Source organism: Pseudomyrmex gracilis, unplaced genomic scaffold (genome assembly GCF_002006095.1).
Source record: "Pseudomyrmex gracilis isolate BER0280 unplaced genomic scaffold, ASM200609v1 scaffold_49, whole genome shotgun sequence".
NCBI lineage: Eukaryota > Metazoa > Arthropoda > Insecta > Hymenoptera > Formicidae > Pseudomyrmex > Pseudomyrmex gracilis.
In genome coordinates, this window is record NW_018020633.1 from 882,964 (window position 1) to 908,995 (window position 26,032).

Sequence of the window (26,032 nt, forward strand, 5' to 3'; positions counted from 1 at the left end):
AAATGTCGGCGAAATAATACAAGGGAATAATTTCCTGCAGCTTGGAAACGGGGTCGACATCGGGGGCGACAAATCCGGAATACAACGGAGAACGATAAAGCGACGAAGGCCGCGCCAAGTTTTAACAACTCTTCTCTTGAAATTATCATATGCTAATAAAAGCATAATTACGCATTATTACCACCGACAACATTCATGAGGGTCTACGTCGCTTGGAACGCGAATGACAACCCGAGCTGTGCTGTCGCGCGACTTCCGGTGCTACTTACGACGTTTCCGTCTGGCGCGTGCGCTTCTAATTAAAAAAAAAAAAAAAAAAAAAAAAGTCGTTACCCGACTCGCTCGAAATTAATTATCCGCGGAGGCAGTAAACATTATCGCGGAATGTATCGAGCCGATCGTAAACAGCACCGACACACGTTTCGCGGTTACATTAATCCTTGCCAAATATGCCACCTCGCACTCTCATCTCCACACCCCTTTCGCCCTCTATATTCCCTCTACGTTCCATCTCGCTCTCCCACGGTTGTCGTAACCCTTCTCGCGCACCGCTCTATATGCATGCCGGATCTGGAAGACCGAGCACACATTTGCGGCTCGTAATGATTATTATACGCATGTAACTCGCGTCCGCCACCTTTAACCCCGTCGTCGACGCCGTCGTCGTCGTCGTCGTCGTCGTCGTCGTCGTCGTCGTCGTCGTCGTCGTCGTCGTTGTCGTTGTCGTTGTTGTCGGATATTACCATTTGGATCCACGAGCGCGCGCGTTAATTTCACGTGACAAAAACACACGACGCGGATTCGCCGATGCTGAAAACACCGTTCCCTCGTTAAACGCTTTTGGACGCATTTAGTAATTTTGGCTCATTGTAATTATGCTCTGCTTACCACTCCCATATTCAACCGCGCGTACGCCGAGCAACTTAAAATCAAGTTGTATCAGACATTGTGTGTATGCGTATAGTATTTTTTTTACGAAACATGTATCGATATTATTTTGTTCATTTTTTTATTTTTGCAAAAAAACTAAGTTTCAAAAAAATTAAGTTTTTTGAAAAATTCAATTTTGCAGAGACGTCGAGATGGTTTTGGAATCGATATTTCGTATAGTTGCCGCGCAAATAAATCTTAACTTTTCTTCGCGCTCGTCCACGATGTGTCGCGGATGGTGATGTATAGGACTCATTCCGATCGTTGTTCCGTAAATCTTCATGACGGGACGTCCTCGATAATAAAGAATGCCGGGCGATTCTCTTCCGGGCGCGCTAAGGGAGTTGCAAGTGACTTATTTATCCAGATAAATAATAGGAAATAAAAACGAGCGTTGCCTCGGGGCGGGATGAGGCAACGTAGAAGATCCGTGCCTCCGTAACAAATGCCCGGCACTCGATCTAAATTGGGTTACCTTACGGATAGTAGTGCCCTTTCCCTCTCCCCCTTTTCTCTCCCGGAGGGAGAGCTCAAGCTTTTCTCTTCCTTGTCGTTTCTTCATTGGACCTTCCGACGGCCATCCCTCCCGCGAAAGCTTGGATATCTTTCGTGAGAGATCCAAGTCAGGACAACGGCCATATTGCTGGCTTTCTTTTTTCCGTGGAAGCGAAGTGAGACATCTCAGGGGGTGGTTGGATAGATTTTTCTTGGCGGACTTAATCTAATCCTCTGGTATAAAGCGACGATTGAGAAGGTTCGCTTCGCGTTCTCCCACTCCACCGGTATCCCGGTCGATACGTTTGTCATCCACGAACGTGGTGTTCGGGTGACGATTCTGCAAATGATTAATGACATCTAAAGAGCATTTTTCGCAATTCAGTTTTTTCTTCATTCTTCCGCGAAGAATATTATATTTACACGCAAAATCAATCTACGTTTATCTGTAGTTTCGATGACTTGCTTTTATTTTGGAAATGATCGAAAATAAATTTAAGATGACACACACGATCAAAGGTCGACACCGCAATATTCTTCGCTCGGGTACGCCCGAGCCATTTCTTTCGCCTCGATCGAAGGCTAGTTTCGTGGAAAACAGAATCCTCATTGCGGATCTCCCGTAAGAAAACTGCATTATAATTCCAGTCACCTGCCGGCTGCTAACGATCCTCGACTAGCGTCGGGGAGAAGAGAACGCTTCTTTCTCCGTCTCTCTTTCTGTGTCGGTCTCGCTTCTCGCCGCCCACGTCCTCATTTCTCCCGACTTCTTAGCCAATACCCCACAATTAGCTTATCCTGTTAAACTCCGACCTCTCTTGCTTCGTTGAATTCGTTAAAATTAACCTTTCTGGCAGGCACCTGGTTCGACGTAAACCGCAACGGCGTCCCGGTCTAGTCCCGGCTTTAGCTCTCTCGTCGGGGAAAGAGTGCTAATGACGGTAGGACCGATTAAATACACTAAAATAAAGAGAACGATCTCAGAAAGAAAAGCTTTCTGCTTGAAAAATCGTTAGACACTACATTTGTCGGACTTTGTAAAAAATATAACGATCGGAAAACATCAGCAAATGTTTTTACAAAAAAATCTTTGCAACATTCGCACATATAATATTGACATATTTATCTCAATTGTTTTTTTATCTTCTATTATAGTTTGTTTTATTTTTTATCTGGCAAGAGAACGCAAAGATTGCCTGCAATTTCCCTGATGTTAGATTAGACAAAAAGGTCAACGTGGATTTTTTTCAACAAACAATTGAAATGCGTGAAAATGCGTAAATAGCGATCGAGACAGATATTATTTCAACGCGCGAGTCACAATTCAAGGAGAGAGACGACGAAGTGTCTCGACTGGAAAACGTTTCTATAGACGTACGAGTTACTCGCGCTTCACGTGTGTGTTGGTTCGCACACGTAAGTGTCGTCGCTTTCCACGGTGATCCGTGGCAATGGCTCACCAAATCCCTACAGAGCCACGTAGGTAGCGTTGGCCCCCCGGTATACGAACCCATTATCAAAATGGGCTCGTTTCTTACTCGAGCTTGTCTTCATCCTCTTATTGGAATTTCTTTCATCCCCGCAGTTATTTTCGTTCGCTCGTTCGTTCATTCATTCGTTTCCGCTACCCCTAATGCCACGAATCACTGATAAATTGGATACGTTCATGCGAACCGTGACTTTTGTTAATGGCAAGTGATAATGATTCTCTCATCTCTTCCAATATCCACCAAAATGTTTAAACGAGAAGATAACCATTAACTACATAACATCTTTGTTTTCTTAAACGTTTTCAAGCCAAAAATATATTATTACACCTAGGAACTATGATTTTAATTTTAAGTAAACGTTTTTTTTTTTTATAAAGCGGATATAACAATTATCGTAGGATTGTGTACTGAAGATTGTGAACAATAATATTTTTATAAATATTTTACGCATACGCTGCGCGAGTTTTTGTAATTAATATAAGTCGGAGAGACGATTGTTTAACGCATCTAGCGATCGTAGGTATAGCTCGAGAAATAATGAATTATCGTAACCATAAGACATCGGTCAGCTCCCCTTATAAGACATTCCAACCTTGTTCCGGGAATCCCACGGGAATCCCGGCTGCCCTTTGTCGTATAGTGGACCCTCTCTCGACCTAGGTCGACATCGACAGACCCGGATGTCTCCGTGCCCACCCTCTCTTACTTTTGCTACCTTTCTATATGTTTGCCGCTCGAAGGATAATACGATCAAAGCTCCCCTTGTGTATAAATTTCCTTGTGTATATATGTGCGGCACGTTCGCGCGAGTGAAATCATCTGGTAACACGATTCGCAAAAATGCCATTGTGTGTGCTCTTAAAATTATCGCTGCGAAAGCAATTTAGTGAGCAAGAAAATGTCAATTTCTGGTATATGTTTGTGACAAAATAATTTGAATCGCGTATGATAGATTTTTTATTGCTTATCGACGGAACGAATCGTTGAATGACAAAATACGCGTTTGTTCAAAAATTGACAAATATTACGTACATATGTTCAGTCACACATTGTGTGATCGTATGTAAAAGAAAAAGAAAAAAAAACAAATACTGTCACTGCGAAAATTTCCTAGAACGTGTCGTTTTAAAGTTACTTGTGTTTCAACAGAGAGAACACGGAGAGGTGCCGTCAATTACACGGCATTTGAGGAGATATAGCCACTCGCTGGCCACTACACGACCAATCGAGGGTCGTTTCTACCACGAACTCCTGAATAGCCTTCGAACCGTAACCCTCGTGACCCCAACCCCATCGTTCCGGATGCAACAGGTGATATCCTTTCTCGATATCAGACCCATATGCCGTGCTGCAACGTATCTCCGATAGCTCTCGCTATAGGAGGATTAATCGTTGCTTTGTGCGTATTCAATAGTGTGTTCAGGCGCATTTACTTCTTTGTGGATTTTAAAAATGAATAGAGACTCACACACCCGCTAAGTATTGCTCTCTGCCCGCGTATAATAATGTTCAATTTAAAAGATCTATTTCAAAAGTATATTGCATAACATTTTATTGTGAATTTCGTAATATTTGCTCGAAATTTTAACGTGAAATAAAATGTGAATATCGTTTGGCATTTTGGTCGGGATCGCTACGACGGCATTTCGAAGTAATATCGGTGCTTTGGCAGTGATTTATGCCACCGGCGACCGACGAGTCGTTTTTCCGAAGTCTGTTTCCGATACCGGAGGTCATTAATATTTTAATGCGTCTGTCATTCGTTCAACAGCGAAGGAGGAGGAAAACGCGGTGGGGGTTGCTTCTAGCGAAATTGAGGTCTCAATAATTACGTCAGTTGCAGACGCGCCCTGCTTTTGATTCATAGCACAACAGAACTGCGAAACCGGTAGGGCGGTCGGTCTCTCTTTAGGATAATCGGAATTCAATTAAACTATTAGCATCAGGCTTTCTCTGCCCTGGGAATGAGAGGGTGGAACCGCGTGTAACGGTAAGGGATTTAATGCCACGGAAGATCGAAACTATATACCGAGAAACGCCGTTCGGAGAAATAACATTCTCTTTTGAACGAACGTGAGCTCTGCTAATTGAATATTAAACGTTTATTAATTTTTATTCGGATACAATATCTCGTTAATTCAGCGTAGAAGAAGAAAAGAATCGAATACATTAATATTTCGTAACAAAACAATTTTTCACGTACCGCTGCAACCTTCGTTACGGTTGATGTGAGGATTGAGCGATAGCCACTCCCTCGATTTCTTCGATTCGTCAAATGACGGTCGTGAATCCAGGAGCTTTTTGAAGTAAAAAAGAAGGGAATGAGAGAGATCGCTTAAGTACAATATGATGCGGGAGAGAAGGAGAATATTTTTCTCCACGCGCGAGTGTATGTGCGTGCGCGTTTATACACGTCTCTCGGTGGATTTTCGCAGCGAGGCGATGAAGCGGGGAGCGGGAATAAGGTTCAGGACAACTGGGAACATCAATATACGGGGCACGAAATTCCAGCGACGATGCAGATAAAGAGAGGAAAGGCAAGAAATCGCCGAGGGTGTATGTCAGCCGAGCACTATACGTCATACGTAATGTCGGATCCGATTCTCATATTATACCCTTATATACGTGGATAGATAGATTTATGTCGCGTGTGACGAGAGAGCGGCAACGAAACTCAGGCATTCAGCTCAGGCGTTCGTAACGCGCGATTGCAGAGAGAGAGAGAGAGAGAGAAGTTGGGATAAAAATCGACACAGAGCTACACTTTCTCGCATCTCTCCGTACGTTTTCGTTTTTAAGAGGTATACGAGGCAAGAGTGTCTCTGGCGAAGAAATAACGACGGCTGATTTGAATTTTACGGCAGTCCTGAAATCGGGGGATGTCGAAGCATAAAGAGAGAGAGAGAGAGAGAGAGAGAGAGAGAGAGAGAGAGAAGACGATTTAAATTATAGTACCTATCTGTACATAATTTATGCCCTTGTTTTCCGGCAACGTCGCTTATATCGCGTCTACTTTGGGCGCGAGAGAAACGCGTCTCGCGGAAAATCGACGGCTGCGTTAGGAAAAGATGAGGGAATGACGCAATTTAAATTATCCTGAATAATTCTCGTAATATCCGATCTTTATGGCTCGGAAAATGCGACCGTCTTTCCGTAGCCTATAACGACACGATTTCCGCCACCGGATAATGGCCTTCTTAATGCTCCTCCAATCTACCATTCGGCAAGAAATTTTACAAACGACGTTCGAATTTAGTCGCTCCTTGCTCTCTTCGGGATCTATAATATCATCTCTCTCGTATCTTTCGCAAATAGCTTTAATCTTAATCGTCGTATCAATCACAAATAACCAATTTAAATAAAATTGCTACACTCTCTCTTTCTCTCTATTTGTGTTCATTTTATAGTAAAAACAATTTTTAACTGGAAAATCGACTCCTTCGAGTCAGTTGGCAAAAAAACGCAGAATGTGTTTCATCATGTATAGCATGCGATCGCTCAGAACTGTAATAAAAACGTCTTCGAGCAGAGACGATAGAACCGATGGGGAGGGAAAAGTCCGCCACGGGGAGTGGTTCGCTATGGTGTGGTCGAAGGTTATATATCTTTGATTAACGACCGCGACACCATTTATATATATATATGTGTACGTATATATATATATATATAAATACCGTAGAGGCTACGGTACCGATCGAGCCCTCAGACGCACTCGGTAGCATCCCGCTAACAATAAGAAATATCGCGATGGGTAATTTATTATCGATGGCAAAAAGCATCAGTCGGCGCATCCGACGGGACGCGGGGCGTCGTCGCCACCACCGCCGCCGCCGAACGAACGAACGAACGAATGAACAGTTAGTTTGGCCAGCCACGGTGTTACGAATTGCTCCTATTTATTACGAATGTGACGATCTTGCTCCCGTCGTCGGTGTATTTCCGTTGCTAATCTCGCGTCCCGAGACCAAGAAAGGCCGGCGTCGTCGATGAGCAATCGTTGCGATTTTCATAATCGACCGCCCCGTCGTTGTTCCGATATCGAATTCTCGCGGCAATGTTTCTTTCACGACGGAAGAACCGATCGGGGGGAAGAACATTGAAGGGGAGCGACACGTTCCCTCCGGATGATTCTAGTTAGCAATTTCTCCTGACGGTATTTTTGCGACGGCGCATAAGCAAATTGCGAAGTATGATAATGCTCCTTCGCAATCCGACGTAGTATTTCAACGACGTTTCTCCGACTGCTCGGTCATTTGTTTCCCCGGGGCTTTACTCCATTTCACGGCGACCTGACGAATGGGAATATTCGCTACCTCCTATGATTGCTTCTCAAGTGAGCGATTTTCACGCCGTGGCGAAATATTGAGGCAATATAAGTGTTGCGAAAAATACGAGAGTTATCTAGAAGAAGAAAAGAAAATTTCTTCAATATTTTTTTATATATTTAATACACGTTAAGAATTTTTTTTTATGACATTGAAGAACATCAAGACTTTTGTTGCGCGAGGAACGACATATCGTTATCAATTTTTATCTCAGAAACTCAAGAAGGGGCGGAGATAATAGTGAGATTAATTTAAAAAAAAAAAAAAAAGAAGCGCGCGAGAGAGAAATCTGGTAGTGTACGCTTCGCACAATACGGTATCCAGAAAAGGCGCTCTTCCCGGGAGCGACGTGCTTAGTCGTACAGCTCGGAATTTCACAGAGAGACAGACTGGAAGGCTAGGGGAAACCCCTTATACGGTCGCGCGCATACGTATCGCCGAGAATTTATATTTTAAATCGACTCGCATTAGGAGCGCGCGTTTAGTCGCGGTAAGGCCGCATTCCCCCGTCAGGGGAAGACCCGGGCGAAAGCACGTGCTACGTGGCTTTTCCACACGTCGTATCAAACGCGCGTAATAACGTAACAAATGACCACTTTACGTGGCGACTACCGCGGGGACATTCTTGCGCTGGCGGACATTACGTTTAACGTTTGACGTCGGTCTCTTTAACCCCGCGACAGCAGCCTCCTCTTCTCTTTCTCCTTCGTCGTCTTTCTCATTGTCGTGTCCCGAGCCTCTTTCCAAGACCGTGTGCGTGCGATGGGCGCGACAACCTGTTTAGTCATCGACGACATCCGCGAAGACACGCGGACATCGGTGTGAAGTTGTACGGGATCTCGTAAAATCTCGACAGACCGCTTGAAGCGGATAGAACGCTATATGTGATCGAGAAATAGATGTGGACAAGAATTTTTTTAACTTTCGTATCAATTTGAAAATTTTTCATTCGAAATTCAAGTCGTCGCGGTCGTAGATGACAAGATGGTTGCGTCTGATCCTGAAAGTTCGGATTTTTAGACGCGTGTATACATCACGCGCTTTTAAAATAAATCCCCGGACGCACACGAAAATACTTCGGAAAGTTACCTGTTACATGCGAGCTGAAAATTAAACCGAGGGACGTCCGTGTTCAGGATGCGCACGTGTCCGCTCGTAAATGCGCGCGCGGAACTCACGAGATATTTTACAATTACTGCGAAATCCATTAAGGCGAACCGAAATAGCGGGGGCTGCATGTATTGTACATATACGCGTAAGAGCGCGCAGACGGAAATTCACGAAACGACGAGAAGTTCTTGCGGAGTTATACGGTCTTCTCGTTGTCCTCGCGGTGAACTAAGTCACGTCGCGGACTAGTTGAGAAAACACGCCCCGTAGAACGTGCGCGATATTTATGTTCGCTCGTTCGCTTCGTCTAGATATTTTGTTCGAGTATTATTTTGCGCCGTACAATCCAATAAAGATTTCGGCCAAAAATTACGAAGTCATTTGCTTTAAAAAATTCTTAAATAATTTACACATGGAAGTATTATCTCAACATATTAATAAAACGTGTACAATGTATTGATAAAAGTAAAAAGATTCGATCAAATTCGAAACAAAATTGTCTTCAAGTAGCGCGCGCATAGATCAACGTATTATCGGATACCGAAAGAAATATCGTCGAAGATACGTAATTTTTCTTTTTTTTTTTTTTTTTATATCTATACGTAAGCACGAATCGAGACATCTCTTTCTCTGTGCGTCAGAAACGAGAGAAAGCCCAGCGCTTGATAATAAGATCCAGCCGCATAGTACGCAGAACGTCGTGCTGCGAGGGGTCCTAAGATACGACACCTCGCGCTGCGGTTTTAACTCCTGGTTATATCCCGCGGCTAGGAGATTGCTAGATTCAAGCAAGCCCCCGTATTCGTGCGCAAACACAACCGCGCGACGCGTTCATATATCGGCGCGGTCTCTCTTCCCGCATCGAGCTCTTTCTCACGAAAAATGAATTTCTCTCCGCGCGTTGATAGAAACACCGACGTCGCGACGAGAGGATATTGCGTATCACAACAATGCGCGTAAAAACACGGTGTTCTCGACAAAGCTGGAAGGCAAGGCAGGCAGGAATTGCGGGCCGAGTCCCGACGATGGCTCGGGAGGAGTCGTGCGAATAAAAGGGAAATGTATGGAAGGAAAGATCTAATTTGTTCCTGTCGGGTCCGCTTTCGGATGCGTAGGTGGTGGGTTTCCAGAGGGGGGTGTGTGTGCGGAAGGAGGGGGTGGGGCGGAATTAATATTCATAAGCGTCCAGAGAGAGATCTCGAGGGCGGGGTCAACTTACATGTATCTTTCGCTACTGACCCGAGCCACCGGCGCGATAACGGTCGGGAATTAAAATACTGCCCGTAGATTTTAACCCTTCTTCGTCGTTCGAGGTATGCGCGCGCGGACGTGGTCGGTGTCCCGCTACCCTTGGATGGTGGCGCGGTTGGCATTTTCCACTCGGAGATCCTTAAAACTTCGGATGTAACGTCCGCGGCAATCTTCCGCGGGATCTACTTGCTATTGTTGTTTCGTGAAATGTAAATCTGGATTAAAGGGCGCTGTTGTAAGAGGCGGAGAGGGAGGACAAAGTCCGTGGACCGCGCGGAAATTCGTCCTCGAGAATTCGTAACGCGCGGATGAGCACGGCGAATACATTTTCTTTGCGTATACGTGCCCAAAATGCGTCGTCGTTACCGCAGAGAAACTAATCTGCCTTAATCTAAACAGTAACTTTTAGCCATCGTTAAATTTAAATCCCGTGCGATCTTAACGTGTGCCGTAGAAATTAATAATTTTCTAGACGAACACGTCTCTACCGGCGAGTTTACTCGAGTTTAATTTAACGAATGATCTTGCGAAATTGTATCGTCCGCGAGTTGTATTATTCCGGATCGATGTAACGTGTCGAAGGAATTAATTAACGATAGAGCATGTGTCGCGTTCGCGTGAAGTTTACTCGTCGGATATATCATTAACCGCGGTGAGTCATTGAGCGCGAAGTGACACAGCAGCGCTAAGGAGCGCGTTGAAGACGGGGTTGGTTAGATGAGCCAGCGCTTCCTACGGTACACAATTAGTCCTCGGGTATTAATCCTGCTCCGCTGGCCGTTACCCGACAGGATATTATGCCTCTGGAAGCGGCGAACAATGCGGATTATACGGGGAAAAGCGCTTCGATAGCGTTTCTAATACGAAATCCACGTGGGCGAGCGATAGTGGTGATGGTGGTTCACCACCACCACCACCAGCTTGGGGGCGTACGCCGTAAACGTTAGCTCACGGACCGACTTAACTTGGCTGGCAATAATAAAATGATATAGGAGGCGAAATATGCATTTAAATTATCGCCCCGCGATAATAATTTGCATACCGCCGCGCGGCACCTCACCGCCACTTCGATGGGCTCCCGGTTCGCTTAGTTTAGCCCCGTTTAATTTAAATAATACTTCTCGCGCGCGGGGGAAGCTGAGAGGCCGAGGCAAGATATACATAAAATCGCCATAACATTATAAATTATAACTGATACGGCTTATATCGCGAGAGCGAGAGCTCCGGCTTTCTCTTTTTCACCCTCTCTCTTTTCCTCTCCCTTTTCCTCTTCTCTTACGCTTCTTTTTTGTCGTCGTCGTCGTCGTCGTCGTCGGAGATGTGCGTATTCAGACAATTACGGATATTTCAAAAGGGTATCTTGTTTGATTAAGGTGCACCAAAAGAGGCCGCTCGATCTTCGAACCATTAATTTCGAATCGCGGGTGCGGAAGAGACGAAAAGATGATCCTCGGGCAAAGGGGTGACGAATATAATCTAAAGCAATTTGGTTTTAAGCAATTAGTTGCATTCAATTTAAATGAGGACAATAGAAAATATGATTTAAAAATGCATCATCTCGCAAAATAAAATGCAATACTTCAAACGCGAAAGCTCTTTTAATCGCTTGAAGATCGTAAAAGTAAAATATTCGCCTCGATCATTCCGATTAGTTTAATAAGCGAGTGGAAAAATTAATAACGCGCCGTCAAATCGAAGAAAACTCGAATTCTATGTTAATCAAATGGCGCCGGTCATCGCGATGCGAGCAATATGAATTTCTCCCTTCGTTCTGCCGACGATTCCACACTCGCAATTGCCGCTGCCAATTCCACTACGCACGCACGGACGAAACGTGCCACTGTGCCTCAAGACTTTACGTTATTATTTTATTAAGCCGTAATATAGAGAGATGACCGAGATGTTTGAACGCTCGCGCGGTATGACGATAGCCGCGTGTATACGGGGTGCCGTAGAAATTGTCTTCTTTTCCTTGAATATAGCGAACGCAAAATGCAAATCGTAAAATTGATCGCGTGATTATTTCAGTTTCTAAAAATGCGTAATTTTCAAATCTTGTACGTCTGCGATCGAGGAGTAAAACTCTTATGTGTTTTAAAGCTTTTTTTTAAATACATTTTAGAAAAAGGGGACAAGTTTTATTTTAACGTTGTTTATCGGAACTTACAAACTATTGACAATCGAAGTGTGAATCGCGTCTCGATCGAGAAAACCGGTCGACTTCCACGACACCCCGTATACACACTTTGGTGGGTGGCCTCGTGATGCTTACCTCCATCGTTGTGCCAGGCCAGGCCACGCAATTCCACAAAGTATGCAGATCTAAGAATTCAAATGGCCGCCCTATACCGTCCGTAAAATGGCGGACAATCGCGCTCGTAAAGCACTATATTAAAATTCTATATCGTCCCCCTGCGTAGCCGTCACTTTCCGTCCCCGGCCGTTGTCCTTCCACCCCGTTCGCTTTTCTCACACCCCCGCGCGAGAACTCAACTGCCTGCGCCCACCTACCGATCCTTACATTGTACGAAGTTTGCGGTCCATTCACCGGACGCGGACGTTCACGTTTATGTGCGCGCCGCGGTCATGCGTGCGGTCATTGGCGCCTCGAAGTATAAAATGACCAAGTGCGTCTTCATTTCCGGAAATGAGCCGGAGAAAGCTACAGACATCGCGTCGCGGAATAAGATATAAAAATCTTCTCTGTAAGTTGTGTGTTGCATTTAACAAATAATAATTCCATTTGATGATTATGACTTGTGTAAATAAGAAACATTCTTGCAAAAAAAATTATTCAAGTAAATTGCAATGAAAAACATTGAAATACTACGTGTATAGCGTAATTAAAGTTGGAATTGGCGGGAAAAAAACGCTTCTCAGAAATTCGACACTAGTAAAACAAATTTGTATAAGTATTTAATTCACTTTTTTTTTTTTTTTATACACGCCAATGTGATTTATTTCCAAACATATTGTCAAAATTATTAGCAAAAATTGACGTACTTTTACAAATTTCCGTTGCAATCCACAGAACTACTTTGTAATGACTTCGTTGCACCGCGACTCATTCGCCGGACATTCGCGTTTATGTTTGTGTCGTGGTTCATGCATGCGGACATTGGCGCCTCGGTTCTCGGACGCTCGGCTGGAGAGCGTACGTAAAGTATGCGCGCATCTCCACTTCAGGAAATATGGATATATCAACCTCTGAGAGGTGCTGGCGGATGACCGGACATCGCAGTAACGTCGAAAGGAATTTTATTTCGTTCTGCTAATGTATACGAGACGGAAGGAGTTCGCGGCTTTCTCATCATAGAAAGTGCATTGCATTTGGTAATAAAACAGTCAGCAAAACATTCTATATGAGAGAGAGAGTGTAAAAAGAAAATTTTATTCCTTCTACTATCTCGGAAATCTATTTGCAAACTTCACTTGGTTTTGTTTTTTCTTTTTTTTTTTTTTTTTTTTTTTTTTTTTTTTTTTTTTTTTTTTTTTTTTTTTTAGATCACATAAAGTTTGCTTGCGTGAAACGTAATGTAATGTATACGACGAAACGCGCGCAAAATAACTGAGAAAAGAATAGCGGGATGTGTGACAGGACGACATACATCAGTAGATGGTATCGAGTCGACAAATGCAAAAAGATAATATTTCGAAAGAGCGATCACGAAACGTAGAAAGGACGTGCCCAGTGATATCGGCGAATTCTTTTGTGAGGAGGAAACCTCGAACCGTAATGGCCATTACGTTCGCGCATATATCGCTGATTCACGTGTGTCTCACGCGTGTGTACGCAACGGCGTGAGAGCGTACGCAATAAGTTAATCGCGTTAGCGGCTCGCTTGATTAAACGAGCGATCAGCCTGATGGTTGTCCGCTTTGGGTGCGGCGGACATTAATACAAAACTCGATTGTCATTCGTCGCAGTCCCCTGATTACGTCGATTCATTAACAGTGGCTGTTACGCCGACCGTGGCGGGGCGTGTTATTCCGGGGCTGCGGCTCCGAGAATCAACTGACCTTTATCAACGTCCCGTCGTAGGGCTCGAAATTATTCGCACGCAATAGCAACATTGTGAATAAATGTTCCACGATGGATTCGTCGTGGTTAACGGAAGGAAGGAAGCGATCCCAAACTAATTTATACTTGAGGGATCTGCGCAACGTAAAAGCGCGGAATAAAACACACTCGTATTTCGAGCTGATCGATTTCGCGCTCGCTGAGACTGACGCGACAAAGAAAATGAGACACGACCGGTTTCGACGTCGACGAATGACGTCTTCGCGCATTTAAAAAGTTTTCTCCCCGTTAAGATGTATTCCCCAGAGTCGTTGTCGGCAAAATCTAACGAGAGAGTGCCATGTTCCGCACTGTTGTTTCTCCTTCCTTCTCTTTCCTCTTCTTGCCCTTTCCGCTCCTCTCTCTCTCTCTCTCTCTCTCTCTCTCTCTCTCTCTCTCTCGTTCTATTTCTTTCTTTCACTGTTAGAAACACATTTATTAACGGCAGCTCGGCTCATCCCGCCGCTAAGTACCGGTAAGAAAGTACCCTCCCTGTTGCTTTTCCTCTTAGCGAGAGCCTTCATTCACTTTGGTAGCTGTCTGCCGTCCCGTTCGGGAGCGGAGAAAAAAAAAGACGTCACATTGTCGACGCCTTATTAATCTGGAAACGAGGGTGAGACGTTGGAGGCTGCGAGCGAGGATGCTCAAGGGGTAGGGTCCTTTGAAGAAATTAAAAGAACAGAGGATATAATGTGAACACATCTATTCTCTCTGGTACCCGTCGCGCGTCGTCTCCTCTCTCTTTTCCGCCCTCCGCTTTTTCTTTCTCTCTATCTTGCGCTTCTCCTTTCTTTCTTCTCTTCCTCCCGCGAGAGCGGGACCCATTAACATTGCCGTTGCGCGCGAACTCTTGCGCTAAGCACCAGTCAGATAGACATCTCGTGCCTTGTCACGGTTTCTTAAAATCCGACTTATATATACCGGGGCTCCGTTTTCTTGACCCGTTTCTTTTTTTTTTTTTTTTAAAACGTTTTTCCCCATCTCCGCCTGGTCTCCTTCATTTTTAATACGCCGTCAAACAGTGAAATATCACGAGGAATTATTCGCCATTTTAGTGCTTTTATCCTGTCAGCCTTACATATATATATATATATTATTACCGTTCTGTAAGTTAGTAGAAGTATAACTTATCACCGTCGTTATCGTCATCGCAGGACACATCTATCTCTTAGTGTAAAATATATTATACACTCACACACAGTTTCCAACTTTGGAAAGCGTATATTTATATACCCCCGTGCGCGTTGCCCATTCGAATGGGCGACGCACCCCCTCTCATACATTTGTATCAATTCACGCTTCACATTCGGTAATAGGCGCATTTCTGCGGGCCCGAAGAGAGAAGTACGAGCATTTCGCGTGAAGAGCGGTCGTCATAATGTTAAGGCATCCTGCGTAAGGATGGCAAACGAGGACGTTAGCCGAATAATGCAAAGCAAACCCGAGCTGAGATATAGTCCAGCATTTGTTCATATTAAGGCGCCGTCATGGCCTCGCAATGTTCGCGTGTCGAGGGGTGGTGTCCGACCTCCCCCTTCTATCCGCGACATTTCGGCCGCGTGCCTGCGTGTGTTTTGAAATTATATAGCGCGAGAACGCCCGACGCGTCGTTAGTCAACTCGCGCCGCATCTCGCTGTTAACTATGTGTATCTTGAGCACCCGTTACATCGCCATTTGTCAGGGTCCGCTTCGTCGTACGCGCGCAATTCCGCGCGTTAAGTCGCGCAGCCAACGCGATATTTCGGCCGACTGTGACAACTCGCGTTCTAGGATTTGTCACGGACCGATGTTTGCCGACAGCAAACAAACAAATAAACGCTGCAACGCGAAAGGAAACACATCGTCGAAGATTGCGTCTTTCTAAACAGCAGTCAAGATTTCACACAAGCGCCAACTTAAATAAACGCTTAATTTCGCGACGAATAAGGTATTCATTTCTCTGAGAGGAATAACAGCTGAGGGAGCAGTAAAGAGACTTCCATTAAGAATCAATGATCGTCACAAGTGCGATCCGGAACTGTCCCCGCGGTTCTGGGGACATTCAATTCGGAGCGGAATTCAGACTCGTCGTCTGAACAGACTTTGATCATAAGTGACACGCGCGACTTTACGGTAAACCTAAGTTCCAAACTAATAAGGCAACATCACGGTGGCGCACGATCGGGGGGGAGGGGACAAAGGTTGGAAGCAGAAGGGTCCAAGTTTCATGGAGCTGCGAACCGGGTCACCGATTACGACGCTGATCGTCTACGAGAGACAACTAAATTGGATAAGTTGAAGGAGCGGAATCTTCTTCGTCTCGCCTTCGTGTCCTCTGTTAAACTCCCCAAGATTCAACTCAGACATATATTTTTGACTTTCGTCTATCTTGCACAAATATTTGTTATCACAACTTATTTTTTATTTCTCTTTCTTTTTCTCTCTTTCTCAAGATATTTATTAAATTATTTAATTTATTTTGAATATAATTTTTTATAATAATATAAGATTTGTTAATTATCATACAGTAGTAGTTCTCAAAAAAGATAGCGCAATGTATTCTTACGTATATGTTCTGATATTTCGAGATCACAATAACAAAATCATATTCAAGGTTTTTGCAAGATTTTTTTGCGAAAGAAATGCATTTCACGCGGCGGACATTGCGGGAAAAATATTATCGCTGATAGAGCGCCACATTTGTTTTCCAGTTCGAATTTTCGCGTTGAAAGAGAACGAAGTGCGCGTGCTAGGTGGTTCGCGTCGGGTGTAAATTTGCATTGAACGAAATGAGGCGCTATGGGGCATTCCAGTCCGAAGTTAATAGCTTCCCAACGATTAACTGTATCCCTCCACCCATCCACCACTCGTACCCTTCCCCTCTTTCTCATCCTCTCTGTCTCTTCTCCGTTCATCCGCCACTCCGTGTGTTCGCTCATTCTCTCGCAACCCTCGCGCTCTTTCTCTCTCGTTCTCCATGTCTACACACACATACACACGTACGCGTCCTTCTTGCTCCACGTCGCACGCGCCACGTCCTAGCTACCTATATCGTCCTTTCTAATAATGTATGTCCCAAAGGTCGCGAAATAACTGACTTCGTCGGTCGACGTACGGCGAACATCGCAATTAGTCGCCGCGCGATCGAGTTCTCGGATCGTATCATTAGTATCGATGAAAATCACAAATGATCGATATTTCTCTCGAGAATATTGCTTGTCCACTTTTTTATCGCAATGATTGTTAGATTTTTGTTCGTCTAGCGGGAATCGTCAATGGCACGTAGGGCGAGGGAAAAGCAGCTCCGCTGCAGCAGCAGCCAATAGTTTCCAGGCGCGTGAAGGCGCCACGGGGGTTATAGGGCATAATTTAGTGGACAGTTTGATATACAAACAATCTTTAATGAAATTCTTGGTGTTCATTAATAACGCATTACAGCCTCGCGCGCCGGTGTGTCGGCATCGGTACCCGGGAATCCGGCGTTTGCCTCTCTGCCTCTCTCGCCCTTTCACTCTCTCTCTCCCTTCCTCCTCCCATTTTATACCCTTCCATTTTCCTGCTCATACTCTGATGCAGCCGCTTCCGTGTGTACCGTCGTCCAACACCCTTTATCGCCCCGGCTTTCAACCAACCCCTGCTCTTTTCAGCCGCCCGAGTGTCCTCGATGAACAGCGCGAATATGTTACACATTTAGTCGCGGTGACAGTTCGATTTTCTATCGAACATTATGCCGGCGCAAATCCAATGGTGTTTGTTTGGGAAATGATTTTTAAACGATATCGTAATTACTGATATTTTTTTATTATTGATGTGTGAGAATTATATAAAAGAAGATTCCAATAAGATTCGACAAGAATTCAACTCTTGGTGAATAAAAAGAAACGAAAACTCGTTGGCGTGTATCGTTTTGTGTAAAAAATATTCATTAGAATATTATTAAGACATTCTTATAGTTTTGTTTTCCCAACATATCTTCGCAACATGCCGCAACACGCGAGCTACTTTCATTTCCCACTCCGACTGTCAGCTCTCGCGAGGTTACATCGAACGGGAGAGACACGATACCCGATACATCGAGACGAGGAAGTCTCTCCCCATCGAGGAAACCCGGGGAATAACCAGCCTCTGGGTAGAGAAAAAAAAAAAAAGTAATTGCCCCTTGATACACGCCGATACCCCACCTGCGGGGCTGCCGCCTCGTAATGATGTTCGCGTTGGCGAACTTAGTTCGAAATTAAATATCGGGGCAAGGAGGTGGAACAGCGGGAACGGGAAACGTTGTCGAAGAGGAGGCATCGGGAGATTGCGCGACGGGAGAATAAGAAAGAACGACGTTGTGCACCTGCCTTTTTCCCGGGGGCGCGTCACGATAAAAATCAAACTGGAAAACAAACGAGAAGCGGGATCGTATTATAAAGTTTTTTAATCGATAGACGATGCGCGTCTCTCGGAGAGAGACGCGGGGAAGAAGCGGAGCGTGGGACGGGTAGATATCTCGCGGTGCGAGACGGGAAGAAAAAAAAAGAGAAGGAAGGGAAAGAGGGTCCAAAAGAGGAAACGGCGCGATCGGGCGAGGAATCCTGCGGCGTGCTTACTGGCTCGTGTAATAATGAATTTATACCTCGCGCGAGAACGCTTTCGGGAGTAGCGAGCGTACCACTTTTCTTTCTCGCTTCGCCTGCCTCTCTTCTTAGAATTTTAATTAATGAAGAGATCTTAGCACCGACGAAATCTTTCCTCGAAAAGGTCTATATTTCGCGAATGAGATTTAAGATTAAAGAATTCCCGAGAGTTTGATTTAATTCCGCCTCGCTTGCGCATCTTATTTATGCGAATCTCATCTTCTACATCTCCTCGATATGTGAATATGTATTATTTGAAAAGATAAAAAAAGTATCAGTATTGATTTAATAATAAAAAATGTTTTTTTTTTTTTTTAATTGTGTTATTGCGCAGTTACTTCTACTAACGGACTCGCCGATATTCGAAGTCACGAACGTGCTGATAAACGAGACTGCAACGCAGTTAGCGCTATGGGGCAACTTGGGCATCTCCCTCATGGAGCTACCGAAACGATGGGGCAAGGATGTCGTTTACGAGGGTGGCAAACAAGAAATTCTGTGCACGTAAGTATACACGCATTTACTCTTTTGATATCTATTAATAAAATCTATTAGTAAAAATTATGAAGACATTGTGATCATTCACAAAAGCATTTTGTAAATAACTCATCAATTATTCTTTACAAATAATCGTTACGTTAGCTCGATGTCAGTTCGAATCAAACGTCAATGCGGACGTATCGATCGCGATGTCACACACCGGTCGCTTCTGACCGAATTCGCAATTCCGAAAAGAAGCGCGCGCCAAGAAAATTTGACTCGTAAAAACGTAGATAAGGTTAGCGGCGGATAATAAATCGCGCTATCTGCCTTCCCCGCGCCGTGTCTCCCGTAGGCGTCCTAATATCCTGTAATTAAGAGGGTGTTACGGTGACGCCCGGGAAAACCCCTTCGGTCTCCCTCTTATGGAATTAAGGTGGCTTTACTCGGTTAGTTTTCAAAAGTTCCGGGGGGCCAGGAAGCACCGCTGAATACTAACCGCCTCATCAACGACACATGCCACCCGAGACTACTGTCTCGCGTAACATTACTCGGTGGTGTGTGCCGTCGCCGCTCCCGACCGTAATCTTTCGAGCGATTAGAACGTCGCGCAATTACGTCGCGCCGTTGGAGATTACGCTCGTTGCTGAATCGCCGTTGCTGAGTCGATCGTTGTCGATCATTCGTTCGAGCTTGTGCCTTCGTTCATAAATATCTATTGATATCTTGTAATATCGTAATTATCTTCAATCAAAATTGTAATATCTTTTAATAGTTTTTAGAATCTAAAAGAAAAAGAACATATTGAGAGAACAATTAAAAAAAAAACGACGGAGTATTCTAACATAAAATAAAATCAAATAAAATAAATGTCTACGTTTTTTTTTTTTAAGGAGAGAGATCATCGCGGTATGTTATAAAAGTTGACAAGAGGTAATCGAGTCTCAAAACAAAGATATGGGTATTACGCGCGCGGGGCAACAGAAATCTCAACTCTGAATTAAGCAGTAATTAATAGCAAAATACGATGACTCTTAATCCGCTCGCGGTATAAACGCGAAAAGGGTAAACGCTCGTTTTAAGTCGTTCTTCGCATTATAATTTCATAATAAGCTGAATTCAGAATAAATGCAGATACACCTTTCCCGGCTTCCTGCTAATTCGTAATTCCGAACTTTTTCCGGAAGCGAACGAATCGCTTTCCTCCGAGAGAAAGAGAGAGAGAGAGAGAGAGAGGAAGGGAGGAAACGAAGAGGACGAGAAAAAGAGGAAAGCAAAGCACAGAAAGGAACAACCGACCGCTGCTAAACAAACTGGCCAAATTAAGAGCGGCAGTTTGCGCGAAAGTTTTTTCGTCGTTTCACTTAGGCGATTTCAACCCGGCCTGTTCCGGGTTCGAGCGAATTTATTAAGAACGCACATAGAGAGAGAGAGAGAGAGAGAGAGAGAGAGAGAGAGCAGCGCATTATGCGTGCGCGAAAGATCGCGCGGAACAGTTCCTAAGTTAGTCGCGGCCGTTAGAACGAATCTCGGGGATTTAATGTCTGCCACCTTCTCTCAGCCGGCTTAAATAAGGTTAAATGAAGTTTATGCGTTATTGCCGGTAGAACTTCCGTTCGTCGTATCGCCGTAGCTTTATGCTGTGCGATTATCGCACTCCGCGACTCCGAGCAGCTGAACACGCGAAACATGACGCGATTCAGAAACGCGAACGTTCTTTCTTATCCGGAGAAAAAAAATCTGAAAGTTGTCGTTTGAAACTTTGAGGCTCTTTTGAATTTATCATAGACGAATATTTGACTGTCCGTTTCCTGAGTCGCAGATTGCTTCAGCTCATCTCAGATTCCAAAGTGTCGGAATAATTGGGATTAAAGATGCAAGACGGAACTTTCGATAGAGAGAACACGGCCGTCGTGTCTTCGTCGCGCGTCCTGAAACCGAATAACAGATCCCGCAAGCTTGCGAGCGGGGAAAGGCGAGGAGGATGGGCTTCGGATTAAGCAAATGGCGGCAATAATAGTGATTATTCGGATTATGATATCAGAGCGCGAAGCGGGTTCGCTCGGACTTACCGGCAGCCACTAACTGCCGTGCCGCCAAATCCTGACTTCAAGACACCGGATTAAAACTATTACCACTTCGCGGCACCCCTTCAAGCTCTCTCTCTCTCTCTCTCTCTCTCTCTCTCTCTCTGCCCACGCTTCATCTCGAGTTCTCTATCTCACCTTCGCGAAGACTCTTTCTGTGCGCTCTTCGGCATGTTTTAAATGTCCCCCGGGGGGATCAAGAATCTGGCAGGTTCATTTGTATGAGAACCGGAGCAAGTAAAAGAGATGCGCAAGACGTTGCTAATAGCAACAGTTTTTATTTCGTAGAATTAATGACAAATTTTTGTCATTTTGCTTGTGTTATCGTAATTACGCGGATACGGCAAGGACAAGTAAAGACTAGAGACGAAATACAAGTAAAGATAGAAAATCTTAGAAATCGTAAATATGAAAAGAGGACGAACTCTTAAGAAAGTAAATAACAATAAATAAGGACAGTTTAGCCGCAGTTATACAGTCTAGCCGGGGTTCCCCCTGAAGTAAACGGCAATACTCGGCCGCGGATAATCGCTATAGGAAGTAAGTACAATTCCTGGCGCATAATGCGGCCACGGTGTGGGTGTGAATCGCGCTACACACCGTCCCGGTATTAATTCGACAACGAATTGCGAAAGCGGCGCCATTCCGCGCGACGCCGGAAGATCGTCGCCTCTTGGTTGGCTCGCGCGGCTAATTATTGTTTTAAGGATTACCGTTATGTGTTTATTATGCGTCCTGGAGTATCTCTCTCGCCCTGCTCTCCCGCTCCCGTCATCCCTTACCTGCCTTAATATTCGGTAGATTTCAGCTTCTCCCGCCTACGGCCGAGAGAAATCTACGCCGCATCTTTCCTACTCCCACTTCTAACTCTCCACTTTCCCTCCTCTCCTCTCTTCTCCGCTAAAAGTCAGCCTACGTTTATGAATAATTCTCACCTCTTATAGCCACCCTCTCGCCGCTCCGCGAACCTCTACCCAATCCACTCGCCAGCACCGCGCGAGCGAGCGAGCGAGCGTCTCTTCGAACCACCCTCAGAGTATTCGCCTCGTAAACCCCTAATGCCGGCTCTTCATCTACGAGTACCCAGATTCTGAGCTCCGCGAAACGGGCGAGTTGTCGTAACGCCCGCAGCAAGAAAGCGGAAAGTAGATAATGGACATACGCATAATTACAGGCGCAAACATTCCCCACAATTAATCTTATTAAAGAATTTTCGTGGCAAACAAATTTCTAACACGGCTAATTATTTTTTTACTGTTTGTAATAAATTTATCTCGCAAAGTGCTTAAAAAGTTTCGCGTGCTGTGATTTAAAAAATTGAAAACAAAAAAAACGCATCATTTGTATTCGAACTATCTCGAAATTTATTGGCCCGATTATCTTTACGATGTATCGGCATTTAACAAAACCGATAACATTGCGAGCGATATCGCTGCAAACACGATGAATTGAATTTATCTATATATATTTTAGATCGAACAAAAAAATGCAGGACCACACAGCGTTCGGAGTGAAAGAAATATTTGTCTGGGCGTGATGTGCACGTAATGTTTATGGCGGCGAAAGAGCGTGAATGTGTACACGCGGCCGACTATTTTATATCTTCCACACGACCACACATTCCTCAAAATTTATATTAAAAACCATCGTATCGCGAGTTACTGTTTGCACAATGTAACTGCCAGATTGCGGTTTTTGCCACGCCCGAAAAAATATTCTGCTTCATATTTGCAGACTTATATGTACACATATAATCCGCGCATGCAGATTGAAGAAGAAAAGTTGCGTAGCAAAATAATTTTGTCAGTAGTCATTATAGTCGGTAGAAATGATGCAATTTTTTGCCCAGACCCGCGATATGGGTCAGTTCTACCTTATGTGAATTAATGTACACATAAATGTGTACATAAATATTTAAAACATTATTTATGTACGAAATTGAATCGACTTGGATTGACTGAAATTATTATACAATCAAGCTGCGGCGCGAAAGAGCTGCCGCGAACTACTGTCGCGAGTTACAATCATTTCAAGTGCGAATGTTTTACAAAAAAAAAAACGAGATTTGTTTTGTACGCGCGTGTTCTGATATTCACTTGAAACCGCTTCGGGTCGAAAGACAAACAATAAAGAAGACAGATTTACGAGGCGCCATAAAGCTCGCGGGCTAATCTGTCACGCGTGCAAGCTCATTTATTCCCGAACGCGAAAATTCCGCGGGAGCGTTGCAGAAACGGTCAATCGGATGGCGTGGCGCTAGAGTTTCTCGAGCATATGTTGAACGTGCTACGGAATATTTCACCCACGGGCTGAATCTCACCCCCGTTGGCGCGAACGCGCGGGGATTGCTCTCCTATCTGACCCGGCCGCCGTATTCGAAAGAGAGAAAGAGAGAGAGAGAGAGAGAGAGAGAGAGAGAGAGAGAGAGAAAGAGAGAGAGTGTGAGAGGGGGTGTCACGCGCGTTTATTTAAAAAATGATTTAACCTAATGGTTTTACATATGTAATCCCGATATAAACCCGAGGCTAATCTCGGGCGGCCACACGCGGTGTGCTGCGCGCACACATACGCGCTCACACACACACACACACACATGCACAACCCCGAAAGCGAGTGCTTCGTCTCCAAACACACGACATCTACCGGGCTCTCCATGCCGCCCCCACTTGGAATCTACCCCCTTTTTCTACTTTTTTTCGATGAGCAAGCACTAACGAAAATCACCGGCTTGCCGGCAGAAACACGGTTGTTTTCGGTGGCGAGCGAGGGATCGCGGCAGAGGGCAGCGAGGAGGAGGAAGAGGAGGAGGAGGAGGGGGAGGAGGACGGGGGTTGTTTGCGGAGGCCGAGCATAGGGTCGCGCTGTACTCGCGCGCGGGATGATTTAGATGGTCCCTGATGATATCCGCGCCTTTTGAAAAATGTCGGCACGCCGAGGAAAAAGCGTATAAGCCGTTTTACGGTTTACGTGTGTCGCGCTTTATCAGCCCGGTGCGGCCTGAAACTTTATTGCCGGCCGAACGATATTTCTCGTCGATTCAGCGTTAACGAAAGAGTTGAATTACGGGAGGTCGCGCGGAATTAAAAAGCTCGCTGTCACCCCGTATAATCGGACAACGTTTGTCCGTGATAGGAATATGAAAGTGTCTGTTTATCAATCACGTTTGTCTTTACACACTTTGAAATGTTTTGTGTGCACACATTTTCTCTCTCTCTCTTTTCTCTTTTTTTTTTTTTGCTTCCCACTCTGTTCAATTCATCACGACGCCAATCACATACGCACTTGCTGCGGATCTCATCTACCAGCGTCGTCAGGTACCTTCGTCTAATCAAAGAATTCCTAGCGTCGCGCCGTACAAGAGAATTTAAATACGCGAGACGCTGCCGCCGCCGTCGTCGTCGTCGTTGTCGTCGTCGTCGTCGTCGTCGACGACGACGTCGTTTCGCGTAACGAAATAAAAGCAACGGCGAAAGAGAGAGAGACATCTGTCGGTTCTTTTAATTACAGCGGTACGTGTGCTAGCCGTGGTACCCGCGCGACAGTCGGGGGATGCCTGGGCACTCTCCTGTTCTCGCACTCCAGACTCGGTATCCTTTGTTTGCCGTTTTCTGTCGTAGCGCCGCGTCGCGCTCACCTAACCGCGTCTGTCCCGTCCGTTTGCCGCAACGCGTTTCAAAGACAACCGTTTGAACATGGTCGAAAAATCTTCAGAAAAAAAATAAGATACCGCTAATTTTATTACTTTACAGAAGAATTTCATCGTAACGTTAAGAAATTTATTTAATACAGAAAAAATCATAACAGCGGCAGGATTGAAACGTCAGGAGTCGCGACTATATATATGCCTAATAAAATCCACGTGTATATAAAAATGGCATAATTGTATTTTAATGAATTAAAAATATTTTTCTTAATTACCCCTATCATAAGTATACGATATTTATGCCGAGTATACATAGAGTGTTGTGCACCATCACGTGTGAAACACTCAACGAAGCTCAACGCCCTCGTCATTGGGACTAACACGGCGCGCTTACCTACCTACGAGGGCTAAGTGCCGGCGAAGATCGAGAACCGGAACGTGTCAGGATAGCAGCGCAACCGGGAAAAGCCGGGTTCACGGCGAGAGCCGATGGCAGGGCGATGGAGAGACGCGCGCGCCGCGGCGTCGAGAATTAACGGGCTTAGTTGCCGACGCAGGTGTCGTCGGGAAGGCGAAGGCAAGCGAGAGTCGGGATGAATTACGACGGGAGCGTCAGCCAGCGCCAGGAGAACGTCGGTCGTTATATTTTGCGCAACATCCCGATTTTATGGGCCGCCCCCGCGCCCTAGGACGAGCGGGGGTGTCTTTCGTCCCCTTTCGGGAAGAGCACGCGAACTTCCGCCCCGTGAGCGCAATTGTAGTCGGAGCGAGTACTGATGAGCGAAATGAGATGCGTTGGTGGAAAGCGGTATTCAAAATCGCGAATTGATCGATTAACTGTAGCGCCGATTGCTCGACGATAAAGCATTCTTATCAACGAAATTCCCGTTTACCAAAAACAAATGAAGAAAAATGAAAGAATAATAATAAATATTCCTACCAAAAAAGCGTGTGCAAATAATCAGAATCGATTCTATCGATCTTGATTGTTACCTCTTTTCCGCGACGTTAAATGGACGTCTCGGTGACGTTTCTCGGATAATGTGTTTCTCGATGTCATACTGTCGTACGTGTACTAGCTGTCATCGCGGTGACATGTTGTGTCTACTGACGGAATATGTTAAAATAAAAATAATAGCGTGCGCGTAGCGCGCGTCTGTGATGTGTCCTATATTAAAAAAAGCATTTGGACCGAGAAGTGCACGTTTGGAGTCGAATATATCGCACCTATTGTTGCCTCTTTTCCGCGTTGCCGATTGGTTAGTTGGTTGATCGAGCCGAATCGAATCGGGGTCACTGACCTCGGCCGCGCGACCGCGGCGGTGTTACTGACTTCGGTCACGTGATTACGGTATATATATGTATAAATACATATATGCGTATCTGTTTGTATTATATATAGATATAGAATATTACATATATACTATATATGTATAATATTCTCTGTTTTACCCTTTTAGCTCACGTGCCTTTAGTCACGTGTTGTTTTTCCATTTCTCTCTCTCACTATTTTGTGAGTTTGATTTTCATTCGTTATTTATGTATCGCATCTATTGTTG

At 44.9% G+C, this 26,032-nt stretch overlaps 1 protein-coding gene across 1 annotated transcript in view; it reads left to right on the plus strand.

Annotated features, from left to right (window-relative positions):
* The window catches only part of LOC109853492, a gene marked incomplete at its 3' end in the record, with an annotated part of 40,673 nt that extends 21,906 nt beyond the window's left edge, over nt 1-18,767 (plus strand). Inside the window, exons 2-3 of the mRNA XM_020425671.1 lie at nt 4,065-4,226; nt 18,598-18,767. Coding sequence (XP_020281260.1) covers nt 4,065-4,226; nt 18,598-18,767 — 332 coding nt within the window. The remainder of the gene's footprint in view (nt 1-4,064; nt 4,227-18,597) is intronic.
* Nucleotides 18,768-26,032: the final 7,265 nt, after the last annotated feature.